This window comes from Scomber scombrus, chromosome 12 (assembly GCF_963691925.1).
Source record: "Scomber scombrus chromosome 12, fScoSco1.1, whole genome shotgun sequence".
Classification (NCBI taxonomy): domain Eukaryota; kingdom Metazoa; phylum Chordata; class Actinopteri; order Scombriformes; family Scombridae; genus Scomber; species Scomber scombrus.
This window is the reverse complement of record NC_084981.1, coordinates 17,774,629-17,800,367: the sequence shown is the minus strand read 5'-3', so window position 1 is coordinate 17,800,367 and position 25,739 is coordinate 17,774,629. Positions and strand designations below refer to the sequence as shown.

Sequence of the window (25,739 nt, the reverse complement as noted above, 5' to 3'; positions counted from 1 at the left end):
ATTAGTTTATTATGGAGCTGAGCCTGAGAGGAAGAGAAAAAAAATAGATCTCAACTTGTGAGAGCGCACGCGGTTAAGCAGAGGGAAGGTTTATTAAAGTTATTAGACAAAGACATGTTCAACTGGGCGGTTGACAATAGCTTCTTTTCTAGCTGTACGGGGCGTCACTCTGCTGCTTTGAAGAGTGTGGTGAAGAGAGGAAAAAAAAGGATGGGTTGGGGGTAACCTGTAAAGAACACAAGCGCACACATACACGCACATACATAGACACACACACACAAAACACAGGGAGTCCCATGGGAGAGGGGGAACATGGAGGCGAGGGCTCAACCTCTTTAATTGCTCTCCTCATTAAGAAACTGGTTGCTAGGCGATCCACACCTATCGTGTCATAAACGTGAAACACACAAACAGAACGTCAGCGAACATAATGACTTTGGTGCTCCGGGCAGGACTTTAATTATTTGATTTTGTTCTCCAGTAGAGGAGTCATTAATAAAGACAAAAACAAATAGATTAGCTTTTTCCCCCACTAGGACTGGAGTGCACTGAGATATATTAATTGTCTAGTCTTTTTTTTTATTAGTCGTTGTTGTATTAAACATTACATTTGCTTTTGGTGATAGAACCATTAATGCCCATTAATGTGTAGAGAAGCTTGTTTTAGTCAGTGGTGTATATAAACTGTTTGCCCAGCCATAATTGGCTCTTGAAATCTGAAGATAAGCAATTTGCACAATTGGCCCAAGTCAGTTCTCTCCTTTTTTTTTCTTACAATTTTTCCGCCGTGTGTGCTCCCATCTGCGAGTGGAGGCCATGAGGGTCATAAGGTTATGTTTAGTGCATTTTACTTTTTGGATTTCCCATGGTTTGGTGGTCCCTCTTCTCTCTCTTTTGGCTGAGCAGGCAATCAGTCTATCATATGGAATCAGTTGGAAGAAAAACAGTAAGTTCTGTTTTTCTCATAGGCAGCCCCCCCCCCCCTCCACACACACACACACACACACACCATCAACCTCCCCTTCCCTCCCCCCTCTTTTTCTCTTTCTCTTTCCTCCCCCTGTTTCAGCTCTCTCACAGCTAAAATCTGCAGAACCCAATGACAGGAAATTGACCTCACAGCCAAATTCTTACGCAATTTGATCATGTTTCATGTAGGTTTTTAGAACAATGTAGGTGCATTAGGAGACTGGAGGTAGTATAACATTTTAAAATCATAAATAAGTCCATCATCTTTAGTGGCACTGAAATGAACAAACTGAGTAATGCGTACTATTTCCATTCATGAAACAATAGGTGTGAGGGAGGCAAAAAAGCAACTTAAAAAAGTGAAAAAATGAAAGTGATGAAGAAATAAAAGATTCTAAAGAACTAGAGGCCATTAGTTCTGTGATCTGTAAAATGGTAGGATGTCTGAAAAAAACTAATAGAAAAAAAGCGTAGCAAATTATAAGATGAAAAATGTGCCTACCATTCTCCAGATAAGGAGGCGTACCTTCTGAAGGGTCGAGTCTGCGAGCCCTTCGCCCATGTTTGGAATTGTTGTGTACAAACATGTTGTCAGAGACAGCCAGGACATGACCGTCCACATTGACGGTCGTCGATACGACAACCTGCAATAGGAATGAAAGTTGAACATGTGATTATTATTATTATTCATGCACGTACAAATACAGACTGAAAAATATACTTTTCCCCACATTATTGCTGATGTTGTGGAATATAGGCAAAGCATTTCTGCTGTGTCCAGGAACATGCCTTTGTGCTATTGATTACTATTGTCAAACCATTTTAAGCGGTTGTTGTCTTTGGACATATCGCATTACAGTTACCCTGCTTCTCAGCCATTTTGTTCTTGCTTTTTAGTGTCTTGCATTTGTGTAGAGCTAATTGACTTTTCAATCACTAAAATACCATTTCCGTTTACCCACTCCACTACCAACTGTCATCATAGCTGAAGCTCAGAATTATTGATCAGCTTGTCCATCTATTTGAGGATGGAAGGCCTCCCTTTTAAAATATTACTGGAGTCATTAGCAGCTGAACCGTACGCCATCCCATCACTCAACAAACATTTTACTAGGATCCGATTCCAAGCCACACTCCATATTTCATAATGCTTATTTTTGTTGTTGTTTTTTGGCTACCACATCTCCAAACAGTGAGCCACATGTGAATGGCCAAAGTGTTTTTGAGCCGGAAACAGAGAGCCCCTCTCAGGTTTGCTTCGCCGGTAAGTGACCTCGCTGTAGCAGTGGAATTTAGGGGGGCGCTTTTTTTTGGTTGGTTTTGGAAAGGGTGGGGGTGCAGGGGGAGGAGGGGAGAGAAGGGGAAGTGAAAGAGCTCCATTCTTGTGAGCAGGTTCAGAGCTGGGCCAAGCTGAGGATGATGGATTGGGCCCTCTCTGGCCTCCAGCTGGTTTTTGGGGGTAATAAGTGGAGTGGAAGGCATGCAGAATACACAACTTTGGCCAGAGAAACACCTATCGTGAAGCATCTGGGAAATCTATTTGGGGGAAAATAGCATACTAAATGTTGAAAGAAGACAAGGAATGATCACTAACAAAAAAAATCTGTAAATCTCATTGTTTTTTATGTAACGTATACATTTTAGTTTCACAAAAAGAATGATGCAGCAACTTAGTTCTTGCATTCCTTCTGACACACAGAAGTGAGAGGAGAAAGCCTTTGGTGGCTGTCATGCATCAGTCCACATTCAGCCTTAGGGGAAGATTTGAGGAGGCAGGGGAGGTCTGGTGGTGGTGACATCAGGAGGGGACACCCTGTCTTGTCTGTTTCATGTCTGGGCTTCCTCCTGGAGGATTCTGGCCTTTGTGTCTATCACAGAGCACTGCTGTCAGTGACAGACGCCCTCCTGTAGTTTGTCGTTATCCTGATAGGACAAATCACACTAAACTCTCACTCTCTCACCTTGACCTAGTGGGCTGCTTGTGGTGAAAATGTCTGGGTAGGATGGATGGATAGTTGGATAAATGGATCAGCAGGGGGGGTCGATAATTTCAAGGCTCAACTACTTGACACATTAGAAGCGAGAGGGTTAAAGAAGCAGTAAAAGTGCTCAGTGGTCGTGTCCTTTTATTGTAAATCACAGCTTTTTGTCAGGCTACAATAATGATGGTTTTCAGATGCCTTAAAGTGGTTTTCATTGGCTAGGCAGAGAACTGCATATGTGTATGTTTAAGTGTATGCATATGTGAGTAAGAATGAGCGAGGCATACAGAAAGCAAACATATGCACTCCCAGCCTGTATGTGCATGCATCCATATGTGTGTATGTCTGCGTGCTTGCGCATATGTGTGTATAAGAAGGTATGCGTTTCCGCTGCCAGACAGATCCTGAGTTAACACTGTTGTTACATGTGGTTGGAACGTCCTCCCCTCTGTGCTGAGGCTCAGAAAGCTGTCAGGAACACAATTGATGACACTCTTAAATCCTATATCCTTATTTGTGTCAGATGGTATTCCCTAATAAATATTCCGTCCAGAGCGCACAGGACACAAAATCCCCCACTCTCTTTTTCCCTGGTTTTTGCCTCCTCCAGTGCCAATAATAGAATTGTATTCATATGTGAATGTGTGTTTATGCATTTGTACACCTGTGTGTGTTTATGTGTGAGACAAAAAGAGAAGCAGACAGTGAGACACAGAAATAGAGAGAACATATGTGTGATAGATAGATATATTTCAGTCACCTGGAATCTGCGCATGTCTCGTGGATTCCCTGCATTCTTCAGACAGTTCTGATTGCACTTGAGAAAGAACTTTAGGAAGAATCTGAAAGAGAGCACAGAACAGAAAGCAGAAACTGTGAATTATACCTCTAAATTGTTAAATAGCGAAGTCATAGAATATTTAAATACGATTTCTCAAACACATCCGGCCCATTCATTCAGTCGGAAACAAAAGCTACACAACACTGTTTCGATTTGGAAAGTTGCAGTATTTAATATTCCCTCACAATCAAGACCATCAGTCTCTTTTTCATCTCATCCGCTCACCTGAGTTCATGGGTCTTTCCAAACACCCATCTGCCACTAACATACAGGAAGTCACTTGATATTCCACCCACCTCTTTAATCCCAGGACACCCCCTGTGCAATTAAAGTTCTCCTGTTCAATAGGGAAGCAAATGAGGCCCACCTGTGACCAGGTCTTGTTTGAAGAGCATCAGGGATAAAGGACCTAACAAGGTGAGAGCGCGCCACAAAACTTATAGTCCTGTCAGGCAATTAGGCGGACACTCCTGGGACCACCGTATGCCACACACACAGACACACGCATAACGCATACACACACCCATGCACTTGTGGGTGGGTGAGGCAATTATGCCACAAATTACAACCTGGCTAATCGTCTCTGAACAAATGTCACGTCTGAGTGAGATCTGGGCTTGGTTAGTTTGTAAGCTGCCTTCCTCTGCTGCTTTCTCACAGGTCTCGCAGAATGTATTGATAAAGCCACGTATTGAAAGCTGTATTTCAGATGTGACCTCACAGACATAAAATAGCGAGCAGGGAATATTAACAAAAAGGCCAATAACAAAAATTGTCTCAGATGTTCTCTATTGCGTAAAATCTTACACAACCACACAGAAAAAAACAATGAAATTGACTTGTTGTTTTTGCAAATTCTCCCCACAGAATCATGACTGATTGTGCCTTTGCTTTCTCCGATCCATTATAAATACTGTGCTGTGATATTTATTTTTCATCGCATTGCACTAGCATTACTATATGCAATACTGTGGTTTCTATTGTAATACTAACTTGGCTCACAGAATCACAGCAACTCATTGGATTACCATAGATTGCACCATAGATTGCATGGCCATTTCATTCAGCTAAATACAGTGGCTTGTGTGGCCTGTGAGGACGCTTTCACAACACTTAAGACTTTGCGTTCGCCCAGTGGGATCCTGGCCAGGCCATAAATCAGAGTCTGAAATGACCCTTCTAACCCTAGCCACATTAACACATGCACTGGTCATTTAGAAGCGTTCTTCGATAGACTCCTATACTTGGGCTTCACTGAGGGCCCAGGAGGGAGAGGAGAGGTGAGAAAATATTTTCACTCCACATCCAAGGAGCTTTGGCTTGGACATCAATAAAAGACGTTTTAACCCATGCCAGAATGCTGATTGCCTGTCGGTGTGTGGTGAGGCCATAAAAAACCTGACTTGTCATTAGTGCATTTCGCTTGATTGTGTTCACTATGTTTTCGGGTTGCATCTGTTGGCTGATCATCAAAATGACCATTATGTACTCTAATTCCCTGACCCTGTTTTTATTTCCCCAAAGAGTCATAATGTAGAGCAGCAGACATCTGCGGAAAGCAGACCTGAAATACGACTTTTATTTGTCTGTCGCCTCTCATACAGATTGGGTACGGCCAGAGTGTGTGTGTTTGTGTGAGTGTGTGAATGCGTACATGTGCACATCTACACGCATATGTGTGTGTGAGCATGTGCATGTACATGCATCACCCGTTGGTAGACAATTTATGTCGGAGCAAGAGATAGAATACATTTGCTAGGCAATGCACTGACTTCATAAAAGAAACACATTACTTTCAGAGTTAGTCTTGTCTCTTTTCTTGGATACTTTAATGCTTTTACATACTGTTTCTACTACAGCAAAACCAAAAGTTAAGAAACAATAAACACAAGAAATTGAGTGCCCACGCTATCATAAAGAAGCTCTTTATGTTTACTCTTATGAAGGCAATTAAGTACAATTTCTCTGCTAAAAAGATAAGCTTAATTTTCATAGTCCACAGAAGTGGCAGTGCGATAGCATCCATTACATTTGAGTTGGTTAAGATTCTCCATGAGCACAGCGCAAATTGGTCCTTGGTGAAAAGGAGAGCAATTAAGACAAGGCCCCTCTCTCTCTCTTTTACTTCTTAAATATCTACAGAAGTTTGTGCTGGTGTTTTGGCACGCACAGAGACAAAAGGAGGTTGTTTAATTGTTTTTTAATGGGATATCAAGTCGTCGCTGCCATTAGATGTTGGCAATGGAGGGCAAAGGGGGATAGAGAGAAAGAATGAACTGCAATTAGGTTTGATTAAAGCTATCCTTCTCAATAATCAGCTGTTCTGACAGGACAGGGGGACCCTGGTGGCCGCTGAGATGGAGGAAGGTGTTGAGTGATATTAAGGCCAATGAAGGGGATATTAACATGGCTAATTAAAGCTCTTCCAAAGCCGGGAGAGGAGGCTCTCAGTGGACCACACTGGATGAAATAATCGGCCAAGGCAGCTATCAGTTGGAGGAGAGAGAGAAAGGGAGTGCGGGAAGGGGTGGGGTGTAGTCCATCTGGGGGGGGGGGGGGGGGGGGTGTAGAGGGAGTGATAGTGGGAGGCGTAAAGGAAAACTATGAAGTGTGAAGAAAGACAAAGAGGAAGACATCGACAGGCATATAGAGAAAGACTTCCAGGGCTGCCACGGAAGTTCATTTTGACATCAACCCTCTCTGTGTGCGTGCCCGAAGTCTGCCAGTATAACTAAGACCTGACATCAGCTTTTATCTCTGACAGCTAGTCATACAGGTCCACAAATCAACGTTAAAACAATCCTGCTCATGACTTGGTCTAAGGCAATTAATACGATTCTCCTGTAGTACCTCCATGCTCGCCCACTGCCGAAGCTACTAATCATGCCATAATGATTTCTTTCCCTCTGGTCAAAGGGGAAATAGATTGTCTCTTTAGTAATGCAGCAGGCTCTGCGCCTTCCACTCCCTGGCTTCACAGACCCGGTAATTGAGGAGAAAAAGGCCGACTTTGGCACTTTGACTGATTTGAGGGCTGCTAGACCCTCTTATCTTTACTCTGATCATTTTAGGCTGACACTCAAAGGAAGACCCGTCGCCCTAATTCTAGCTCACCCTCTACCATCATCAAACAGAGGGGGAATAGAGGGAAAAAAAAGAAGAGAGAGGGAAAAAAAAACAAACAGACGAGGTGAAGAAGGCCTTCTCTCATTTAAATGGCAAACTTAATTGCTGGGTTGATGTCATTCATGCATAAATGTCCATCCCTTTGATTTGAGTGAAGAGGGCAAATAAGGATAATGTTATATTATTAAGGAGGCTCCATCGTCAGTGGAGTAGCTGTACTGTCAATTTCATTCATCTTTTTAACCATTCATTTTCAGATTTTTATTATATTTAATGACTTGTAAAAAATTAAAAGTTCAGTCAGAGCTATTTCAAATTATCTTCACTCACAGGACTCTTAAATTAGATATTTGACAGATTGTTTTCTTTCCTTCTAATTGTACACCTTGTTCTTATTGTACAAAAGAGCTCCCTCGTATTTGTTTAGGCCGTTACACAATACACTGACAGATGGCCATAGTATCTGTAAGAGTCAGGTATTGACAACTCTAAGCTCCTGATTGGTGCCCCGGCACTAATGACTAGCATGCAGTGTCCACAGCCGGCAGCCATGACAGTGAGGTCATCCGTTGCAGTGCGGTGAGTATCGATCACCACCCAGCTCCAGCCCATCAGGCCCCAGCTGCCTCCCAGACTCAATGGGCCCCTGTTACGGGAGTCCTGTAAGAAACGGCTCCCAACACCAGACTACAATCTGCTGACACCAGATCTCTACGCTGAGATAGTAGTATACGGGTCAATAGCGTATCGGATTTCCAAAACGCCGGGGTCTTAATGTCAAGCCTCCTGCCTTCCCTACCTACTGCTCCAGTTATTAGGCACTCCACTGAACTGCATTCAGATCCCTGTTGTGACAAGGCGGCGCAAGTAAAACAAGAAATAGAGACACTTATAGATCTTAATCTTCCCGAACACTTATTTATGCAACTGAGTGGGCTTGATATATATGCCTGTTAAGTCCCTGGGAGGCCGAGCAGAGCTGCATGGCCATTTCTGTCGTATTCTGGTTCACTGCTGTCTTCTCTCGTCAAGCAGAGCTGTTTTTCTCGCCTTAGCTGAAGTAAACCACAGCACATTAACAATATTTGCTCTACCCCTGTACAAGCGCCGAGGGACCAGACCCACAGATCCTATCACTTCTTTATCAGGGAACAAGTGCCTCACTATCCAACCTTATTGGGTTTGGGAGATTAACCCTTTCCACTCACGGGCTCTGCCCATCTCCTCAGAGAGCAGCAAGGCAGATGTCACTGTGATTATTATTGTTCAGCATCAAATATCCCAACTACATGTCTTGGAGAATTTATTGGATATTTCCAAGGCCTATTTTTCTTTTTTTTTTTGCAATTGTCAGTTCATTGTGTTGTTTTATATTTCATATTTTTGTTAGTGGTGTGTGTATTGCGGGGGTGTCACAAATAATTTATGTGCTTCCTCTGCACCCTAAGATGTAGCTGTGTTCCTCCATTCATCCCTCTTTATCCTCTCCTCCACCATCCCCCTTTCTCTCTAATGGGCAGAGTGGCATTGACATTATTTCACTTGAGGATCCCTCACTCTGTCAATCCCTCTTCATTTACTCCATGGCTACAGGACTCATTACAGTATCTCTTCCTCCTTCTCTCTCTCCTGTACTCTCACTCATTCTCCATCCTGTATAGCTCACTAGTTTTCACTCTCTCTCTCTCTCTCTCTCTCTCTCTCTCTCTCTCTCTCTCTCTCTCTCTCTCTCTCTCTCTCTCTCTCTCTCTCTCTCTCTCTCTCTCTCTCTCTCTCTCTCTTCTCTTTCTCTGGACACTGTTAGTTTCTTACTTAAGAGAATCGCTCGTCTTCACAAATGGTTGCACGTCAAACCCACTCCTAGCTAGCCCCCACTGATTCCCTTCAGGCTTTGGCACAGGTTTACTGTAACAGATTAGACGAAGACTCGGAGCTCCTGCTAACTATCCATCACTTGCTAACAGTGGACTAAGGCTGTGTACTTTATGCAGCTTTTAGCTCCAGCCCGCCACATACTGCATGTTTAGCCCCAAGCTCTCTCTCTGCCTCTACCATCCCCTCACATCAAGATAGTGCTGAGGCTGTGTACTGTTGCACGCTGTTCTTTGTTTTACTCTGAATATGGCTTTTCTCTACCAGGACTTTGAACACAATATAATAAGACACAAAACATAAATAATTCTGCGTTGTTTTGTCTTCTGCAGCCCTGTTGTAAAAATGAATCAAACACTGGTTGCCGCGATAGAGCCAACATCATCTACATCCGAACTGCAATTCATAAATCATCAGTGGCACCATAAAAACCATATGATGATGATAACTGATAATGACTGTGACTGTCTCAACAATGTTAATCATGAGGTTGCTGACATTACAAAAATAATCACGTACATCAACAATACAGTACTCAGGAATATTTATTCTGTTCACCAGCTGCATGGCTGAGTTGTATCTTCAGGTTATGTTTGCGCAGGAGGAGAAATATGGTGCTTTGATTACTGGTCAGCATTGGTGCTTTGGGCCTTGAGGAAATACCAGTCAGCACCTCCCTGCACTAGTGAGATGGAAGATAAGCATATGTTGGAGTAACTGGCCTGGGTGAATAGTAGTATTTAGGGTGTTGGACGTGGGGTCCTGGAAGGCCCCAGAGCCAGTCTACAATGAGAGCCATACACCACCATCTCTCCTGTGAGTGATCATACCCAGGCAAGACGCAGAGGAACGCAGCTGTACAGGGAAGACCAGCAGGGGGGCTTTGACCATTTACCGACAGCCATGCTGGATCCAGAGGGACAGTGGGGGCTTATTTGCATGCGTGTGTGTATGTGTGTGTGTGCTACATATACTGTAGGTCTGTGAGTCAGTGGTTTTGCTGTCTGTCCATGCATGCAAGTGTATTTCTACATCATATTATTACTAATGTATAATACATACATCTAAAGTGGCTGTCAGGACTGGTCAGTCATCATAAAACATGAGGCAGCCACTCTGACATCGCCACCACATTAACGTGAAGAAGAAAAAAACACCCACTGTGGACTGTCATGTAGGCAGGGGGGATAGAGACAGAAAGACAGAGAGCGGGTCGGTGCTTAAAGCTAACAGGTAACCTTTCTGTGCACCTAGGACAAAGGCAGGGGGAAAAAGAAAATGTCAAATTAAGAGAGGCCAGGCAGAGAGACGTGGCTGCCATATTTGTGTGAAAGCCCAGTGCTGTTGGCAGCAGAGATGGCTGCTTTCTGATTCATCTGGGGCCGTATGGCAAAGCTTTGTCAGTCTGTGCGAGGTATAAATAATTCAGGGTGAGAGATGGCAATTACAGGGCCCTGCACAACCAAAATGAATATTTTATAAGGACTAAAACTGCCCTGGAATGAATCACACACATGGAGTCACACACACATACACACTAACACACACACACACACACACACACACACACACACACACACACACACACACACACAAGTATAAGTGAATGTGTACACATACACACGCAAACACACATGCATACAAATGCACACACAAAGGTAGCACATGAACCCATAGCATAGCTGTTGTATTGTTGACAATATAACTATTATATTATATAAACCCCCTGCATTGTAGGTTAATAATTCTTAATATGCTTGCACATGGGATTTCTTACAATATTTGGTTATGGGTATAAGAGTGTGTTAGATGTGTTGTTATTTTGTTCAGTTTTGTTTCTCTGTTGTGAAGAAAATGTATTAACCACCACAAGCAAATAGACCTGTTTCTTATTTCAGTAAAGTAAAGCATCTTTTATCCTTTACAAAATTCATTTACAACAAATGAAAGCAAAAAGTGTTTCCAATATGTAGTAAAGATCTACACAAACAGCAGTCTCCTGAGACTCAGACCCTTTACTTTTGACCCTGTAAATATGGTCTTTGTGTGTGAGCAAGAGGGGGGGGGGGGGCAAAATGCTAATGGGAAAAGATTAAACCCCAAAGCCGCCTGGAGCATTTACCTCTAAAGGGTTTTGTCTGTCAGGTTTCCTGCAAAACTCTGTCTTTATAATTCTGAGACAAAAAATAACATTGTTCACTAGTCCTGAGGAGCGCAGTGGCTTGGTTGAATGGCCATTGTGTGGGCCTAGCTAATGATACCTTAGCTTTTGTGAGAGGGAGGCCAGGTAGGTCTGTGACATCAGCACCACACAAGTGCTTCTCTGTGCGGATGTTTAGGGAAGGATTTCGTCTGTGGTGGGAAAAGGGTATAGAGAATAAACAGGACCTGTTTTTGTGCCCCTCTGACTAAGACAGTTAGTTTTTCTTAAAATGCACTTAAATAACTTATTTTACTTCATTTTAAATCATTAGCATTACTTTTATTTATTTATGTGAATATAATACATCAATCTCTGGAATAAATGCTTCAGCAGAGAATGATGTAATTCCAGGAGTGTCTTTTTTTCCTTTTTTTATTTCAGCGGGAGTGTGGGCGTTTTATTTGTCAGTCCAAAGGGAAGATGGCAACCCTCTGAGGGAGGAGGGACCCCAAGCATGAAGACACAGATCGCATGTGTTGGAAAAAGTGACAGCGAGGCAAATGCTAAGAGAAAGCTGCTTCCTTACCAAACCGCACACTGTTAGCGATATAGCTAGCTGTTGTGAAGGCAGCTGACAAACCCATAGCGTGGCATGTCTCGCCCCGTTTGTGAGTTTTCAAAGAGTGTGATTTGCAAATAACATGAGTCTCTGGGCATAGACTGGGCATGTAAGTACGGTGAATAAAGCCCCCCTGCTCTGCTGAGGGAACCCCTTACTTGTCAGCTCAGTTCTTTGTCAGGAACCTGACAGATAAATAGACAGTGTTTTGCCGCTCACTCCTCCTGCCTTATGTACACAGAGGCGTGTGTCTGCTTCCACATACAGGTTGACTTGCTTTAGGGGAGGAAATTGTTGAAAGACACCCCGCCGCTTCTCAGGGCAATGACTGAAAATATTGTGGGCCACTTCAGACAGCCTCAAACAACAAACAATGGGGGTTGATGTGTAACCAGATAAAACACAGATCGAATAGCTGGGTCTAAGCATCACTACAGGGCTTATTTTTCATGCAAATTACTACTAATGAGCTTCCTGAAATCTGACTAATTATATCAAAGTGATTTCTTTAATTAGTTTGTAATAATTCCTCGCATAAACATCATAGTAAACAGATTAAGCTATATAAAAATATCAATTTGTCACACTTTATATGAGATGCTGTGCAGTTGACGCTAATCTTGCTTCTCCAAAATGCCAGAGCAAACATTTATTAAAGAATTAAATATGTACTTAGAGAATGTTTGGTAACATTAAGGAGGCATATCATTTGCAAATTTGTTATGGTTTCTCCACAATGATCTCTCTAACATATAAGAGGGAAGCCTCAGAAAGAATTTGAAAATATTATGAAATTAATAACTCACATATATGAAACTGGTGAGAAATGCCATGTTAATAATTCATTTCTACAGTAGAGAATAATATATACTTTTCTGTAATTAATATATCATAAAATATTGAAAATTGAGTATGAATATCTTATTAAAACACAGCTAATGTTATTGTAATCCGACATCAGAGATTACAGCACTGAGTGACTGGAAATACTACATGTCAAATCCAAATACTTATTTGAAAAATAACAGATGACTTCAGAGAAGATAAGAAATTGCATTTATCTACCACTTTGCACCTCTTGTTAATCCAACAACATTCCTCAAACCCCTGTAGAGTAAAAATATCTTATATACTACCAGTCACAAGAGAACTCATACGACTACCGATCTTTCTGATACTCTCAATCTGCACTGAGATGGATTAAACATTCAATTTGTTACTCGCCAGACCACCACCTAGGTTCACCACTTACCATACAAATGGAAAACACGCTAGTAATCTATTAGCCTGCCTGGCCTGACACTGTATTATGTTGTATTTGTATTATATTTACTTCAGGGAAATTACGATTCAAGTCATATTTATCTTCATGTGGAAATGTGTGTCTAAATGGAAATCACCTATAGTGCGAGGGTGGATGCAGAGCAATACTAATGTGATCCATGAACCGTGCGATTTAGTCACCCTCTATGGATGCACTATGGGCTGATTCTACATATCAAACATGCTTCCCCCCTGTTAAAGCCCATACCCAGAGCCCCCGATGCTGTTTGATAATTATTACGCTTACATTACAACACAAGACCTTGCCTGTGGAGCTGGAAGAGCCTCCCCCTTCCCCTTCAACACACACACATACGCACACGCACATGCATGCACGCACACTCTTTGTCATATACAGTAGTAAACAGCTTCCCAGTAAGCTGTTTGCACTTCACTGCCCGCTGTAGGAAATAAAAACAAAGAGCAAATTGGGGGTTTGGCGTCTCAGTGAATAAATAAGGTTGTTTTACTCACAGAATCCATTACCTTTTAAAACATGTGCCTAATGCGTTGAGCCTTTTCATTTTACAAACAAAGCCTAAATTAGGAATTAAATACATTCGTATTTAGATAACGGCATTAGCTTTATGACATCAATGTGAAAAAGTTGGACGCCATCCATATCATTCCCATGCTTCCATTGTTACGTTAAATTGCAATATTAATCCTGGTTCAAACCAAGGTACTGTAGCTTTTATGCAGTACACTTGAATTATGCTATTGAAGTAATTGATAGTGATTCAGCCACTGAAGGTACTAATCCCATGATTCAGTTCATCTCTCTCAGTGCCATTTACCTCCAGATGTTTAGAGTTTGGGGTAATCAATAAAGAGGGAATAAAGATTGGCATTCACAATACTCCCCTTGACAAGCTCCAGCCGAATGTTTGTCAAGCAAATTAAACACACTTAGACTTTTCACCTGCTCCTACAACGACACCACATATGGCCGTGAAGTTAAAAATAAGAAACTGTGCATACATTACCATGCATAATGCACAACTCCCTCCATTTAATATGCAAATTTTGTAAAATATTACTGAATACCTTCTGTTCAGAATGAATAAATTTGAATTGCAATTAGAATAATCTTGTATAATTAATGAAAACTGTCAATTTTGGTTCCGAAGTAATTTGATTAGCATGTTGATAGGACACTTATCAAGTTCAGTAAACTGTTAGATTAAGAAGATGAAAAAAAAAAAGATTCTAAGGATATTTTTCTCAACGGCTCTGACATTTTCCCTTGGCATTGTAAACAAAGACAGTAGCTGGCAAACTTCCTGAATCGAGGGGCGAGAAAGGGAGGGTGGAGAAACAGAAAAAGAGAAATAGAGACGAGGACAGAGATAGAGAGCCTCTTGAGATAATCTGTGAATCTCAGTCCACAGATGAAAAGGAGTCTATCGTCAAGGCTCCTGAGTGAGCTACTCATCTCTGCCCTCTGCTCTCCAGCTAAGCCCAAGTTTATGGGATTTATCTCATGGACCATTTGTAGTTTTCACATCACATGATGAGTTAAAAACAGCACACAGCTTTTCTAAATGTTTCGAGGCTATAAATGTAGAGTTCTCAGCTAAAACCCACAGACAACTGATCCCAGTCTGCAATTCATCTGAGAGTAGCTATCTATTAACGATCAACAAATTGATGTACGCCATTGTTGTATTGTATAAAACAGAACCATCTGTACCGTCTACAGATGAACAGAGCTAGTGACCTCCTTTTCCCCTCTCTTTCTCTGCTCATTAGCTATCCTGAACCTCTTTCTCTCCTGCTTTCAGTTTTCAAACCCCCAAATGAGACCTAAATCGCTTGCAATACAGGTTAGCTTGAGGAAGGGGGGGGGAAACATCTGTCGCGCTAGGTACCCGCACGCAGCTCGGGGTATCTCCTGCGAGGAACTTTGGGGATGTTTAATTCATAAACGCTGTCATCCATGTAAACCTCCTGATTTCATAATGACTAACTCTTGGTGGTTTAATTAATTTAATAATGCCTTTCAGAAGCCATAAATGAAAGGGTCTCTGAAGTGGTGCATTAATTAGCCAGCGTCGATGCTAGCCCTGTCAGACTGGTGGCTGTCAAAAGCAGGGCAAAGCGGAGGATGGGCACAGCTGACATCCTGAGGTCAGAGGTCATGCCAATCATGTTCCTCACCACACTTAATGAGTCATAATTTGTGTCTAGTATACACATGTATTCGGGTCAACCTGTGGTCATGTCCATAATTCTCTCTCCTTGCTAGACTACATGAAAATAACTGGCGGGGCAACAAGGTAGTTACATTCTCTGTAATAAGCTGTGGCACGGCCACATTATGTTGTTACTTGTATTTACATAGTAACCCCCATCTGAAAGTTCAATCTTTCAGTGCTTCGCCTTTACCTTACATAAGGTGGATGCTGTTGCTGTTGCATATCTTTTGCTTAAATTATAATGTTATAGCTTACTCACGCAAGGTTATAACATAGAATAAATCAAACTTCATTAAAAGTCTCAGCAACTCAACGCATGAGCACACAAAATCATCACAGAACCAACCAGATTATATTCCAAACTAACTCCATGCATCTCATAAGGAGGTTGTTTTCCTTTTTCATATTTCATAAATATGAACCAGGGAGGTTTGTGTCTGTGCCTGTCCATTTATTAGCATAAAAATCAGCTGACTGAAGTATCTCACTATCTGTGGAGGCAATTAACTGTTTTGAGAGAATGCGTAATATGGGACTTTGTAATGGTATCATTTGGAGTCAAGGCACAGATGCGCCGTGCAGAGCCATACTGTAATTAGAGAGAAACGCTGTACAGGTTTTCCACTAATTAGCAAATTATGCTGAAAATAGCATCAAGCTAATTAACAGTTATTATGGCATTTTTGAAAGTATGACTTTAATTAGCAAAGTCCTGACGCAGGCAATTTCAAACTCGTCTCCGAGAAGATGAGGAAGAAAAGAAAAAAAAAACACGGGGCATGATCAAGAAGATACTCAGATTATTATGATGCCGTCAAAAACTAAAGGAAGGGGGAAAAAACAGGAGGGGAAAAAGAGAGACTGAGTGAGTGAGGGAGGGAAGGGAGGAGGAGGAGGAGGAAGAGGAAGAGGGCTGTGTGTGTGTGTGTGTGGGGGGGGGGGTAAAGCTTTTGTGTGTTGTGTCTGAATCTCCATCCAAATGAGGGGACATGTGTGCTGTGCCACGTTGCCAAGAGGAGCCCTGAGCCGTGTGCCCAGTGTCAGGTGGCAGCGGCTCACCCCTCAGCTACCAGGCGAAGACGAGAGTGAGCTCAGCTGGTGCCCACAGCCACTCACTTATTCTACTCCGCTGCACATTAAAGGAGCCCTCGAGTGGAGCCAAGCAACGCCAGCCAGCCAACCAGACAACAACACTCCACCTCCTCCTCATTTCCAACAGTTCCTCTTAGCACTTCCAGGGACCTAATGATGGACCTTGGACCTAATGATGGCCGTGACAGCAGATAAACCTGCATCCTCTCAGTTTAAGAAAGAAAACATCTTCTAAGTCGAAATGTGGGAATGCTGTTTGGAATGATTTCTGTTGGAGAAATGTAATTCATTAACATCACAATTGTTGATACAGTTAACAAAAGTGAGTATGTGGGAGGGGTTTTGAGGTAAATGTGTTTTTAAAGGCACCTGTGTAGAAGCTTTTGAAAAGTGTCACCAATGGAAGTGGGGAAAAGAGGGAAAGAGGAGTGGAAGAGATGGAGGAAGAGAGGAGAGAAGGAGAGGGGTGGACTGAAGGGTCTTTGAAGGCCCAGTGTGTGAGAGAGAACAGAAGTGTGCCTAGCCCCAGGCAGCCTACGGCTCAGGCCCATTAGCTAGACTGACCTTGCCCGCGCCTTTGTCTTTGTGCTCTCCTCCCGCTGCTTCCCCTTCTCAAGCATTCCCTTTTTGTTGTCTCCGAGCGAGATTGGGAAGGGGGCCATATCTTTCAGCTTTCTAAACCTCCCAACCCCCCATCTACCACTCCCCCACCACCACCACCACCTCAACACACACCCCACGCCTTGCCTGGAGCTTGTGCCCCAGAGGGCTCAGTACAGTGACACCCCTAGCCGGTGGCCACCTCTGCCCTGACGAGAACTTGGCTGGAGTGGTCAGTGCCCTCAAGACCCAGAGAGAAAATGCAACATATCAGGGGCCCCAAATCATGGCGCTGCAGGCCTCACATACGTGCACCCACTCTGGGCAGCCTGCCTCTTTATTGCCTGCCTCTCATTTGAGAGGATGGAGCCTGGCTGCCAAGTTTTGACACCGCCACATATGGCCTCCTCCATCAATCGGACTAATCAAGCATCAAGGGGAGGCAGGACCAGCTTAATTGCCAGCCAGATATAGCTGCTCTCACTTGACGTGCAACCTGAAATAGAAACAGGTCTGAAGAGACATGACAGGAGATAAATGAATACGGCCATTGTTCTAATAATTATATCAAAATACACTTCTTTACACTTACTCTCATCCCCACACAAGTGATAGCTATTGCAATAGATGCTGTTATTTCAACATGGGAAATCAACACTATTGCAAATATTGCCTTAATATAGCATCATCCACTCATTAAAATGTGGATTATGTTCACATTTGTAATGTTTGGTACCTCAGGTTAGAGAAGTGTACAGTAAGTTGTTAGGGAGTTTTTTTTTTTCCCATGCAGGCTGCAGTGCTATGCTCCTCCTGAGTCCTTGAGGCGTTCTGTCTGCCTCTGCATGCCTCTCTCAACTTCCTGTTTCCCTACACCCCCCACTGGGGTAGCAGCCACGGAATAACTTAGCACATGGAATGAGGAGGAGAGATCAACAGCAGTGATCCATTAATCTTGAGTTTCTCCTGTCACTCTCCCTTTCCGTTTGTAAACACTAAGGGTCTCTGGTCAGAATGGCCTTTTGTCCACTGTGTTTTTCTGCGTCCCTCTCTTATTCACTTCAAAGGTAACAAGTGACAGATGTCTGTCTTCTCAGCGGTTTTAAACACTGTGGCTCCACGATAGCATCTGGGCTGAATGTCAAACTGTGAATCTTCCCTAAGAATGTACTGTGGTTATGCCAAGCTCATTGTTATTAATGTCAGGGACACTGCCTACAGAAGTATTTAAGATACTCCCTGTAGTTCACAGCAGGGTGCACTTGAGGGAGGAAGGAGGGGAGGGGACACATATGTAAAAATGATGGACAACAATTATTAGACAAAATATTAAAATAGGGAAATTACAACAAAGGACACAGTGAATGGTTGAAGGGCTCAATTAAATTGATATCAGGGTTTCCTGGTGGGCATGCAACTTCTCAAAGAATCTGACTGCATGAAGTAATTTAGGGACAAGAGATGGTGAAAAAGTGAAAGACATATATAATAAAGTAGAAGTTTAGCTGGATTAAAAGTGTTCCTTGGAGTTGTAGGAATTTTTTTTTTTAAAGTGGCAAAGGTGGAGATGTTTTGAGCTTGTAATCACAGCACGGTGCTGTGTTGATTTAACTTCCTCATCTCCATCGCTGCCTGCTTTTGGTATTTACATGTTTAATTGAGAAGTGTGCTGCCGGTTTCTTCTGCCCATCTGCCGAGTCCCTTCCTCTTATCAGGCTCATTCCTCAAACTGACAGCTCTCCCTTTCTGCATATCTCTCTTTCACTCCCGTGCCACCACAGCACTAACTTCTCTCTCTCCCTTTACCCTGTTCCTCTTCAGTTTGTCAAGGCCGGATATGAGTAATGACAATGCATTTTCCCTCAAATCAAACCAATAAGTAGAAACATGCACACAAATCCTCACAAGAAAATTCTGTATCGAGGATATCACGTCATAAAACTCTGTTGTGTTCTGGGGTTTTTTGGGGTTTTTTTTAACCCCACGTCTAAATCACTGCCTGTCAGACGCAACATGTGTGTCATTGTATCCCCATCAGCGTGTTTCATTGTACACACTACCACCTCTGAAGAGCTGCCTCTTATCAGTCGAGTGTCAGAAAGCCCCCAGCACCACCACCTCCTCTCTGCTGCCTTTCTAAATGCTTTTCTATTAAGAGCAGTGTTGTGTCCCTCTGATAGCGGCGGCTCCTCCACTTCATCATTCATAATCCCAATGGGCATCAATGGACTCTATAGCCTTGCCATCCACACCAAAGGCTTTGTCACTCGGTGCAAATGAAAACAACCTAAATGAGAGCGAGAATCTGAGGAATTCACCACAAGTGACAAGGAAATGGCCCAATAAGCCAAAGCACTCCAGTCATGAATAGTCCACTCCACAGCAAGGCATTGGCGATACCTCACATGTTTGGATAGCTTTTGGTCCACTTTAATTCTTTCTAGGAGGCATAACACAAACGGAGGGCATTTTACAAAGTGTAGAAACGGTACTACTTAGCTGCTTTGTCTTTTAAATGCTGTTCCATTTTAGCTAAATGCATGGTATGAAAGAGAAAAAAACTATAAATTCCCTGAGGTAGACAAGTGCTCTGCAAATCAAGGAATGAGAGCCATATGAGAAAACAAGGAGGAAAAATATCCACTCTACATTATAGCGATGGCGTAGGCTAACTTTCACCAGCTCAAAAAGTCTAAAATGATGTTCCCACCCTTCCCAGCATGCAGAAGTCCCGCTGGGGGCCTCAATGTGATCAGCAGCATCCCCACCACGTCTCCTCATTATTGAGTAAATAGGTTTGGGCATGTCCTCAGTAAACAAAGCCAAGACTGACAGTTAAGGGAGTGAGGGGAGTGGGAGGCAGCCTCGTTCCCAATTAGAGTCGCCTCAGGCAAAACTTTAAAGAGGAGATCAATCCTACAGATCGCTAAACTGATCCTGTCACAGGCTGGGGATATTTAAACCGTGGCGCAGAGCAGAGCGATGCAGGGCAGTTCTCAGTACAGTTTGACTGTGTGTGCTAATGACTTGGGGGTAGGCTCTCTCACCAGGACACACACCCCACAGCGAGGCGGCCGTGATTGACGGGTGAAATCGGACCTCAGCTGCAGTTCTCGGCACAGTAGGGGCCAGATGGGGAAATAGTGATTTGCGTTTTTTAGTATGCAGCTCCTGCACTTACGGATATTCCCTAATTGTCTCCCTTACTTACCTGTGAGGCTGTTTCCCATCACAGATGCAGAGTACATTTCAAATTAACCCAGGATGTTTTGATTTTTTCCCCCTCACCCTACACCTTTGAAGCAGACTTATTAAAATGTGCCAGTGGGGCTTATTCCTGTCCATCTACTCGAGGTGAAAAGTTAGTTCTCAGTAATGTTGAAGCAAAATAAAGAGACTAACATGAAGTGAATGACGCTGGAGTGGTGGAGGTGACACCTGAGTTTAATCGCATCATCAATTCGTGACATCCTGCTAAAGCAGCAGATACTGTATCTTTGACTACAAGTGAGTGGCTGGCACACTCCAACTCCCAGGCACACATGGGTAATGTGTAATGAGCTACCAGGCTCTCTGCAACTGCAGAGGAACTGAACATTTAAATGAGCGAATGATGCATTATGTATATCACTGAGGTTCCTGTGCAGGAATTAATCATGATCATAAAAGCCAAAGACAAAACAACATACTCAGACCAGTGCTAAATTGTTGTGATCTAATGCAAAACAAATTCATTTTTCATGCTATTAAAGATAAAGAAAATCTTAAAAGGTTTCGTTTTGCTTGTCTGCGTCTCTTATTGAGAGTCATTCACTTTCAACTTTATTTGCGGATTATTGCAAATCCCCGGTACAAATCATATCATGAAATCATGTAGCTGGGACATTGGATGTGTTCTGCTAATGCTCAAGAAAGATCCCCTGAGGGAGCCATAGAGTGGGGGAGAAGGGAAAAGAAAGAGAGAGGAAGGAGAGAGGCAGATAGAGGGAGAGAAATCAAGAGAGAGGTAGAGAGCGAGTTACAGGATGGGGAAGGGAGGGAAGGGCGGGAAAGAAAGACAGAGAGGAGGGGAGGGCGGCAGCAGTCAAGCTGCACTTTATCCTGACAGATCTCCTTTACACACTAATTTCCTTGTTAAAGAAGAGAAAATGGCACTCAATCCGGAGAAATCCTTTTCTCCTGGAGCAGGCCTGTCAGCTGAGGGATGAGTGGATACAAGCAGAGCTTTCCTCCTCAGGCTAGCTCCCCCTGGTACAGAGCAGCTAGGCTACAGCTCACAGCAGAGCTCTCTATCTATAGCCATAATTAATACACCATTGGGATATAATGAACCATACCATGATACATGAATTTCAGTGGGTGCTGTCGACAGCAGTCATTTAACTGCTTGCTGGAAATCAAATGTGAAGTGAATTGATTTTTTGATCATGTCATCTCCATCACAAATGGCAAACAAATCATGTACAAACATTTCATGCTCAGTTGCTGTTTATAAACATCCCCCATGACAAAATCTCAAGTCCCCCTCCCCACCTTTTCACTCCCTTCATTCACACTTCTAAGCAAAGACAATAAAATCCAACAAGGGTTCATCTTTTCCCCGCAACATATTTATCACTGAATTTGTAATTCACCAAAGTGTATTAGCTTGGATTTGAAAAAGGGAGAAAAGAAAAGCCTCTTTTATTTTAAGTCAGGGGTGTTAGCCGTTCAGTCTGGATGTTCTCATCTCCCAAGATTACTATTCGCAGGGTGTGTGTCAAGACTACTTTTCAGAAATCTCGGTAACAATTCAGATGCGATCGATAAGGAGTGACAGTTTATTCTAAGGCTTAGCACAGGCCAAGAAAAGAACGACTGAAGCATCAAGTTTAGAGGAATGAATTTGTTTTGTATTTGATTTTTCCATTAAATTTATCACCACTTTAACTCTCCCCTTTTTTCCCTCTCCTTCTCACTCGTTCCCTCTCACTTTCTCTCCCTCACTCTGTCACTCACATCAACAACAAGGCTGTAAACGGCTGTCAATTTCTCATCTGTGATTTCCATGTCTTCACTTTTCATCCATTTTTGATTGCTTCACACCCTATACCTATGATGCTTTTAGTGTTCATCTGTGACCTTGTGAGATGATGGGGAAAATTATAAAAATAAATGTTCAGTGGCAAAGTGCTCTGCCCTTTATAACACTTCATCATATCTGCTGTAGACAGAAAATAGTTGAGAAACATTTTCTTACAAAACTGCCTAATGCTGGTTTGGCACAAAATCATATGGTAAATCTATTACCACTTTGTCAAGAGAAACCACTTGAGGTTTCCCACAGTGTAGCAGCAGGCAAAGTGGGAAAGTGTAACCCTGAAACTACTGTCCGATTTCTCTTATTAAAGTGTTTTCAAAATCCTCTCCCTTTTTGGATTTAAGGGTCATTGAGAAAGCCAATCAGAGGGACAGGCCAGTCAGAAAGCCAGCGGCGTGAACAGGACAGGAACCAGCTGATGAAATTCATCCATACTTCTCACTTATGATGACATGATTGATTTTCCCTCAGAGTGCTCAAATGTAGGATTGTCTTCCTACCCCCATCTCCTCCTCCATCCCGCCTCAATCTGCCCACCCACCCGCCAAGCCAACAGCTAATGGATAAAGCCTCTGTCTGTCTCAGGCATGGCGGAGAGTTGACGAGTGGAAGAACAACTGCAACGAATGAAGGGTGAAATCTGAGAGTGCAATTTTCCGTCTGTCAATCTCCCTTCAAGAGAACAAGTTGACCACCAATCAGTGGAGTCGATTCGGGGCTGGCGGTTGATGGGAGCATTCTGAGTGACAGCGTCATGTCACTACATTAACACAGCAATGAAAGACATAAAAAGGAATTTTTTGAAGGGTCCGGCCAGTTATTCAATTTCTGGATGTGATTTGGGGGTTGGGACTATACTTTTCTGCCTTAACAAATGAACAAACTGACAGGTTAATGCATAACATATCACTCTATAATTCATGGCTCTGAATTTGGGAGACACCTATCATCCACTAGGTGCTTCAAAATACAACCAATTAAACTTTACTTAATTATTAAAGGTAGAAAGTGAGGGAGAAACATGCCTTAAAAACTCTTGCTTGCAGTCAATTACGATAAAACTTTAATGAGCCTGGATAGAGAGCCATAAAAACTGATAGCCCCTCCGTCATGAATTATATATCCATATCGATTTTGTTTCTTTGCTATAAGAATTGCAGGTAATCGTATGTTACCACATGTAAAGTGCACTTCCCTAGCGAGGATAAATATTAACTATCAAATATATATGAGGTGTGTGTGCATTTATGACCAGGCTCATGTAGAAAATGAAGAGCAGAGATGTCGAGGCAAGGGCCATTGGGAATGGATGAAGGGTGCCATATCTGACAGTAAGAGAGACCCTTAGCGGTGCTGGCTTGATATGTTACCTAGTTAGCGTCACAGAGAGAGGAATAAATAGTTCTTTATTATTTGTGGTTGCCATCATGTCTCTCCTAATAGACAGGCTATACTGAGTTTAAACCACATTATCCTCTGCAAGACCATCGTAATTACTCTTGAGAGCTAGGTCTGATGTGTGGATAAGGCAGGTCGCCCATGTCTTAATGAACACAAACAATGTGAAATGGAGGAAGGAGCAGTGGGGGGAAAGATAATGGCAGGGGAGGGCTTGTTTTAATAGAGACAGCACTAAGTTGTTGGCTATGATCTATGCGAAATCCGAGAATGCTGAAAACCCCCAATGTTAGTTTGTAGAGATCTTTTTTCATGATCCCATTACCCAATCAATCCACACCCTTTTCTCTGCATTTTGCCAGTGAACAGCAGGCACAAATCCTGTTTAGAGGATCTCCATTTGTGGATTTGTGTGTCTTGCTGTCATTGTCACACAGTCCTGCCTTGTTGGACACTCGCAGAGGTTAAAGGGCATCAAACTGGATCACTGTGACACCCAGAGAGAGCGTTATCCCCAGCACAAATGGCTCAGTGCTGGGTTAATTGATAAACTGCCGCTCCACTTCATTAGTCAGACAGACCAGGCTTAACGAACGAACACAGAGAGAGTGTCACTCTGAATATGTTAATCATGACTGGCCATTATTGGGCTCTCCTCTCTACCTTCTTGTCTCAGTGTCTGGTAAACTACAAAGACGAGGGATGTGGACTCACTTCAAACTCTGGGTACGCTTGTATCGAGCAAAGCTATTTACCGGTGACAATAGAAAAAAAACAGGAGACAGACAGACGCAAGAGTGGTCCTTGGTGTTATTGAATATAAATATATAATAACCATGTAAAAAATGCATCATTTGGCCTTTTCACAAAGGCAGTTGTAATATAGCGCTAGGTGAGCACTGTACTTGACGTAGCCTACACAGTGGAGGTGAGGGTGTCAGGGGAGAGCTCGCTGGAGTGAGAGGAGGTTTTATTGTTGCCCAGCCCTTCCGCTTAAGTGCACATGGCTGGGAGGAAGCCGGGACCTCCAGCTCTGACCTCTGCGCATGTATATTTAATAGGCCATCAGTTGGCCGGGGCAGCGCTCTGATCAGGATTCAGAGAGGGGCTTTGAACACCCCTGTGTATTCCTGAGCGTGCAGCCTCAAGCTGCTCTCCCCAGCTGTGTCAATCCGACAGCACTGTTACAGGCACCCAGACAAGGCGCTGGGCACTCCACTGCTACCGCCTAATGACTACAGAAAAAAAAAGAAAAAAAGCAAAACAAACACCAAAACAATAACATTTGGCGTATGGAGCTCTGCTACCATCTAATGAGTAGTTTTAAAAACTGAAATATTACACCATCTGATATTCTGGAGGGTGTGTGGGATGTGTTTGGATTACATCAGCTATACTTTACAATGCTACGTTCCCCTTAATAATGACAAAAAGGCAATCTCACAGTGACTGCACTACACACGCCGGTAACGATTGCAAAAACAAGACAGCAAACAGAGAAGTGCCACTAGTGTGTCTTTTCTTCTAACAAGGTATCACTACTCTTTGAATCAAATCGGCTCTGTGCGTGTACGCGCCTTAGCGTATGAATGCCACAGTGCATGCATGTGTGTGTATATGTGTGTGTGTGTGTGTGTGTGTGCGAGGGCAGCTTAACGAGGGTGGTTCATTTGACAGGCAATTAGTTTGCGGAGCTGCTATTGACAGCCCCTGTGCTTGTGTTTGTTCAACAGCTCTGGGTGAGTTCCACGCTCCCTGGGCTACGTGACAAAGCACCTCCGACAGGGAGCTCCTGATCTCCACCGAGGCTCGGAGGCTCGCACTGTGAGGGGGGTGGATATGTGACAGCCTTGCAGAGAGAAGAGAAGAGCGAGAAGGGGGAGAGATACAAAACCCACAAGGGTCTATTAGGGGGTTGTTGCAAGTTAATGTAGCTACAACACACTTTTTTGTGTCGTATTTTGAAAGGCCTGAGCAATGATGTTGTCATTTGTTGTTTGATTGCGGGGATAGCGGAGGGTAATCTTAGGAGACGCGGGCTCTCACACTACATGCACACACATAAAAATGCAGAAAGAGAGGAGGCAAGGAGGTGGGGGAAAGCTAGAGGGAGATGGAGGAGAGGAAAAATATAACAAGATCCAAACACTCTTTTATCCTCGAAAATCCCATATTCTAATGCAAGGGCCCATCCCTCTTTTAGTTGCAACCGTTTCGTTTGTAGAGCCAAGCTCCAATCAATATCATTATTTTCACAGAGGATCGAAGCGCCTTCACCGAGTTAATGGGGGATTGAGGTGGTAAACGTTTACCCTCTCACTGTCAGCAGAGCAGTGGTCCATAGTGGGCCCAGATGACAGCACTGGCCCCACTGTGGACACACTATGTGGAGATGTCCTGTGGGTAGACAGGCTGCATGGACTGTCAACCGCCTGCCATGCCCTAGATGGCCTAACATATCAGCCACTTGAGTTAGAGCAGCAGCATGGGCTTTGA

The 25,739-nt window shown here is 43.2% G+C and overlaps 1 protein-coding gene across 12 annotated transcripts in view; it reads right to left on the bottom strand.

Annotated features, from left to right (window-relative positions):
• Window positions 1-25,739, bottom strand: part of LOC133991506 (transcription factor COE3) — a 65,508-nt gene that overhangs the window by 22,354 nt on the left and 17,415 nt on the right. For 7 of the 12 annotated variants that reach the window (XM_062429945.1, XM_062429947.1, XM_062429951.1 and 4 more), the window contains 2 exons: window positions 3,712-3,793; window positions 1,496-1,613 (listed from right to left, as the gene is read on the bottom strand). In XM_062429945.1, the coding sequence (XP_062285929.1) occupies window positions 1,496-1,613; window positions 3,712-3,793 (200 nt within the window). Of the gene's footprint in view, window positions 1-1,471; window positions 1,614-3,711; window positions 3,794-25,739 lie in introns of all 12 variants that reach the window. The other 5 variants (XM_062429944.1, XM_062429941.1, XM_062429953.1 and 2 more) reach the window with 1 other exon arrangement.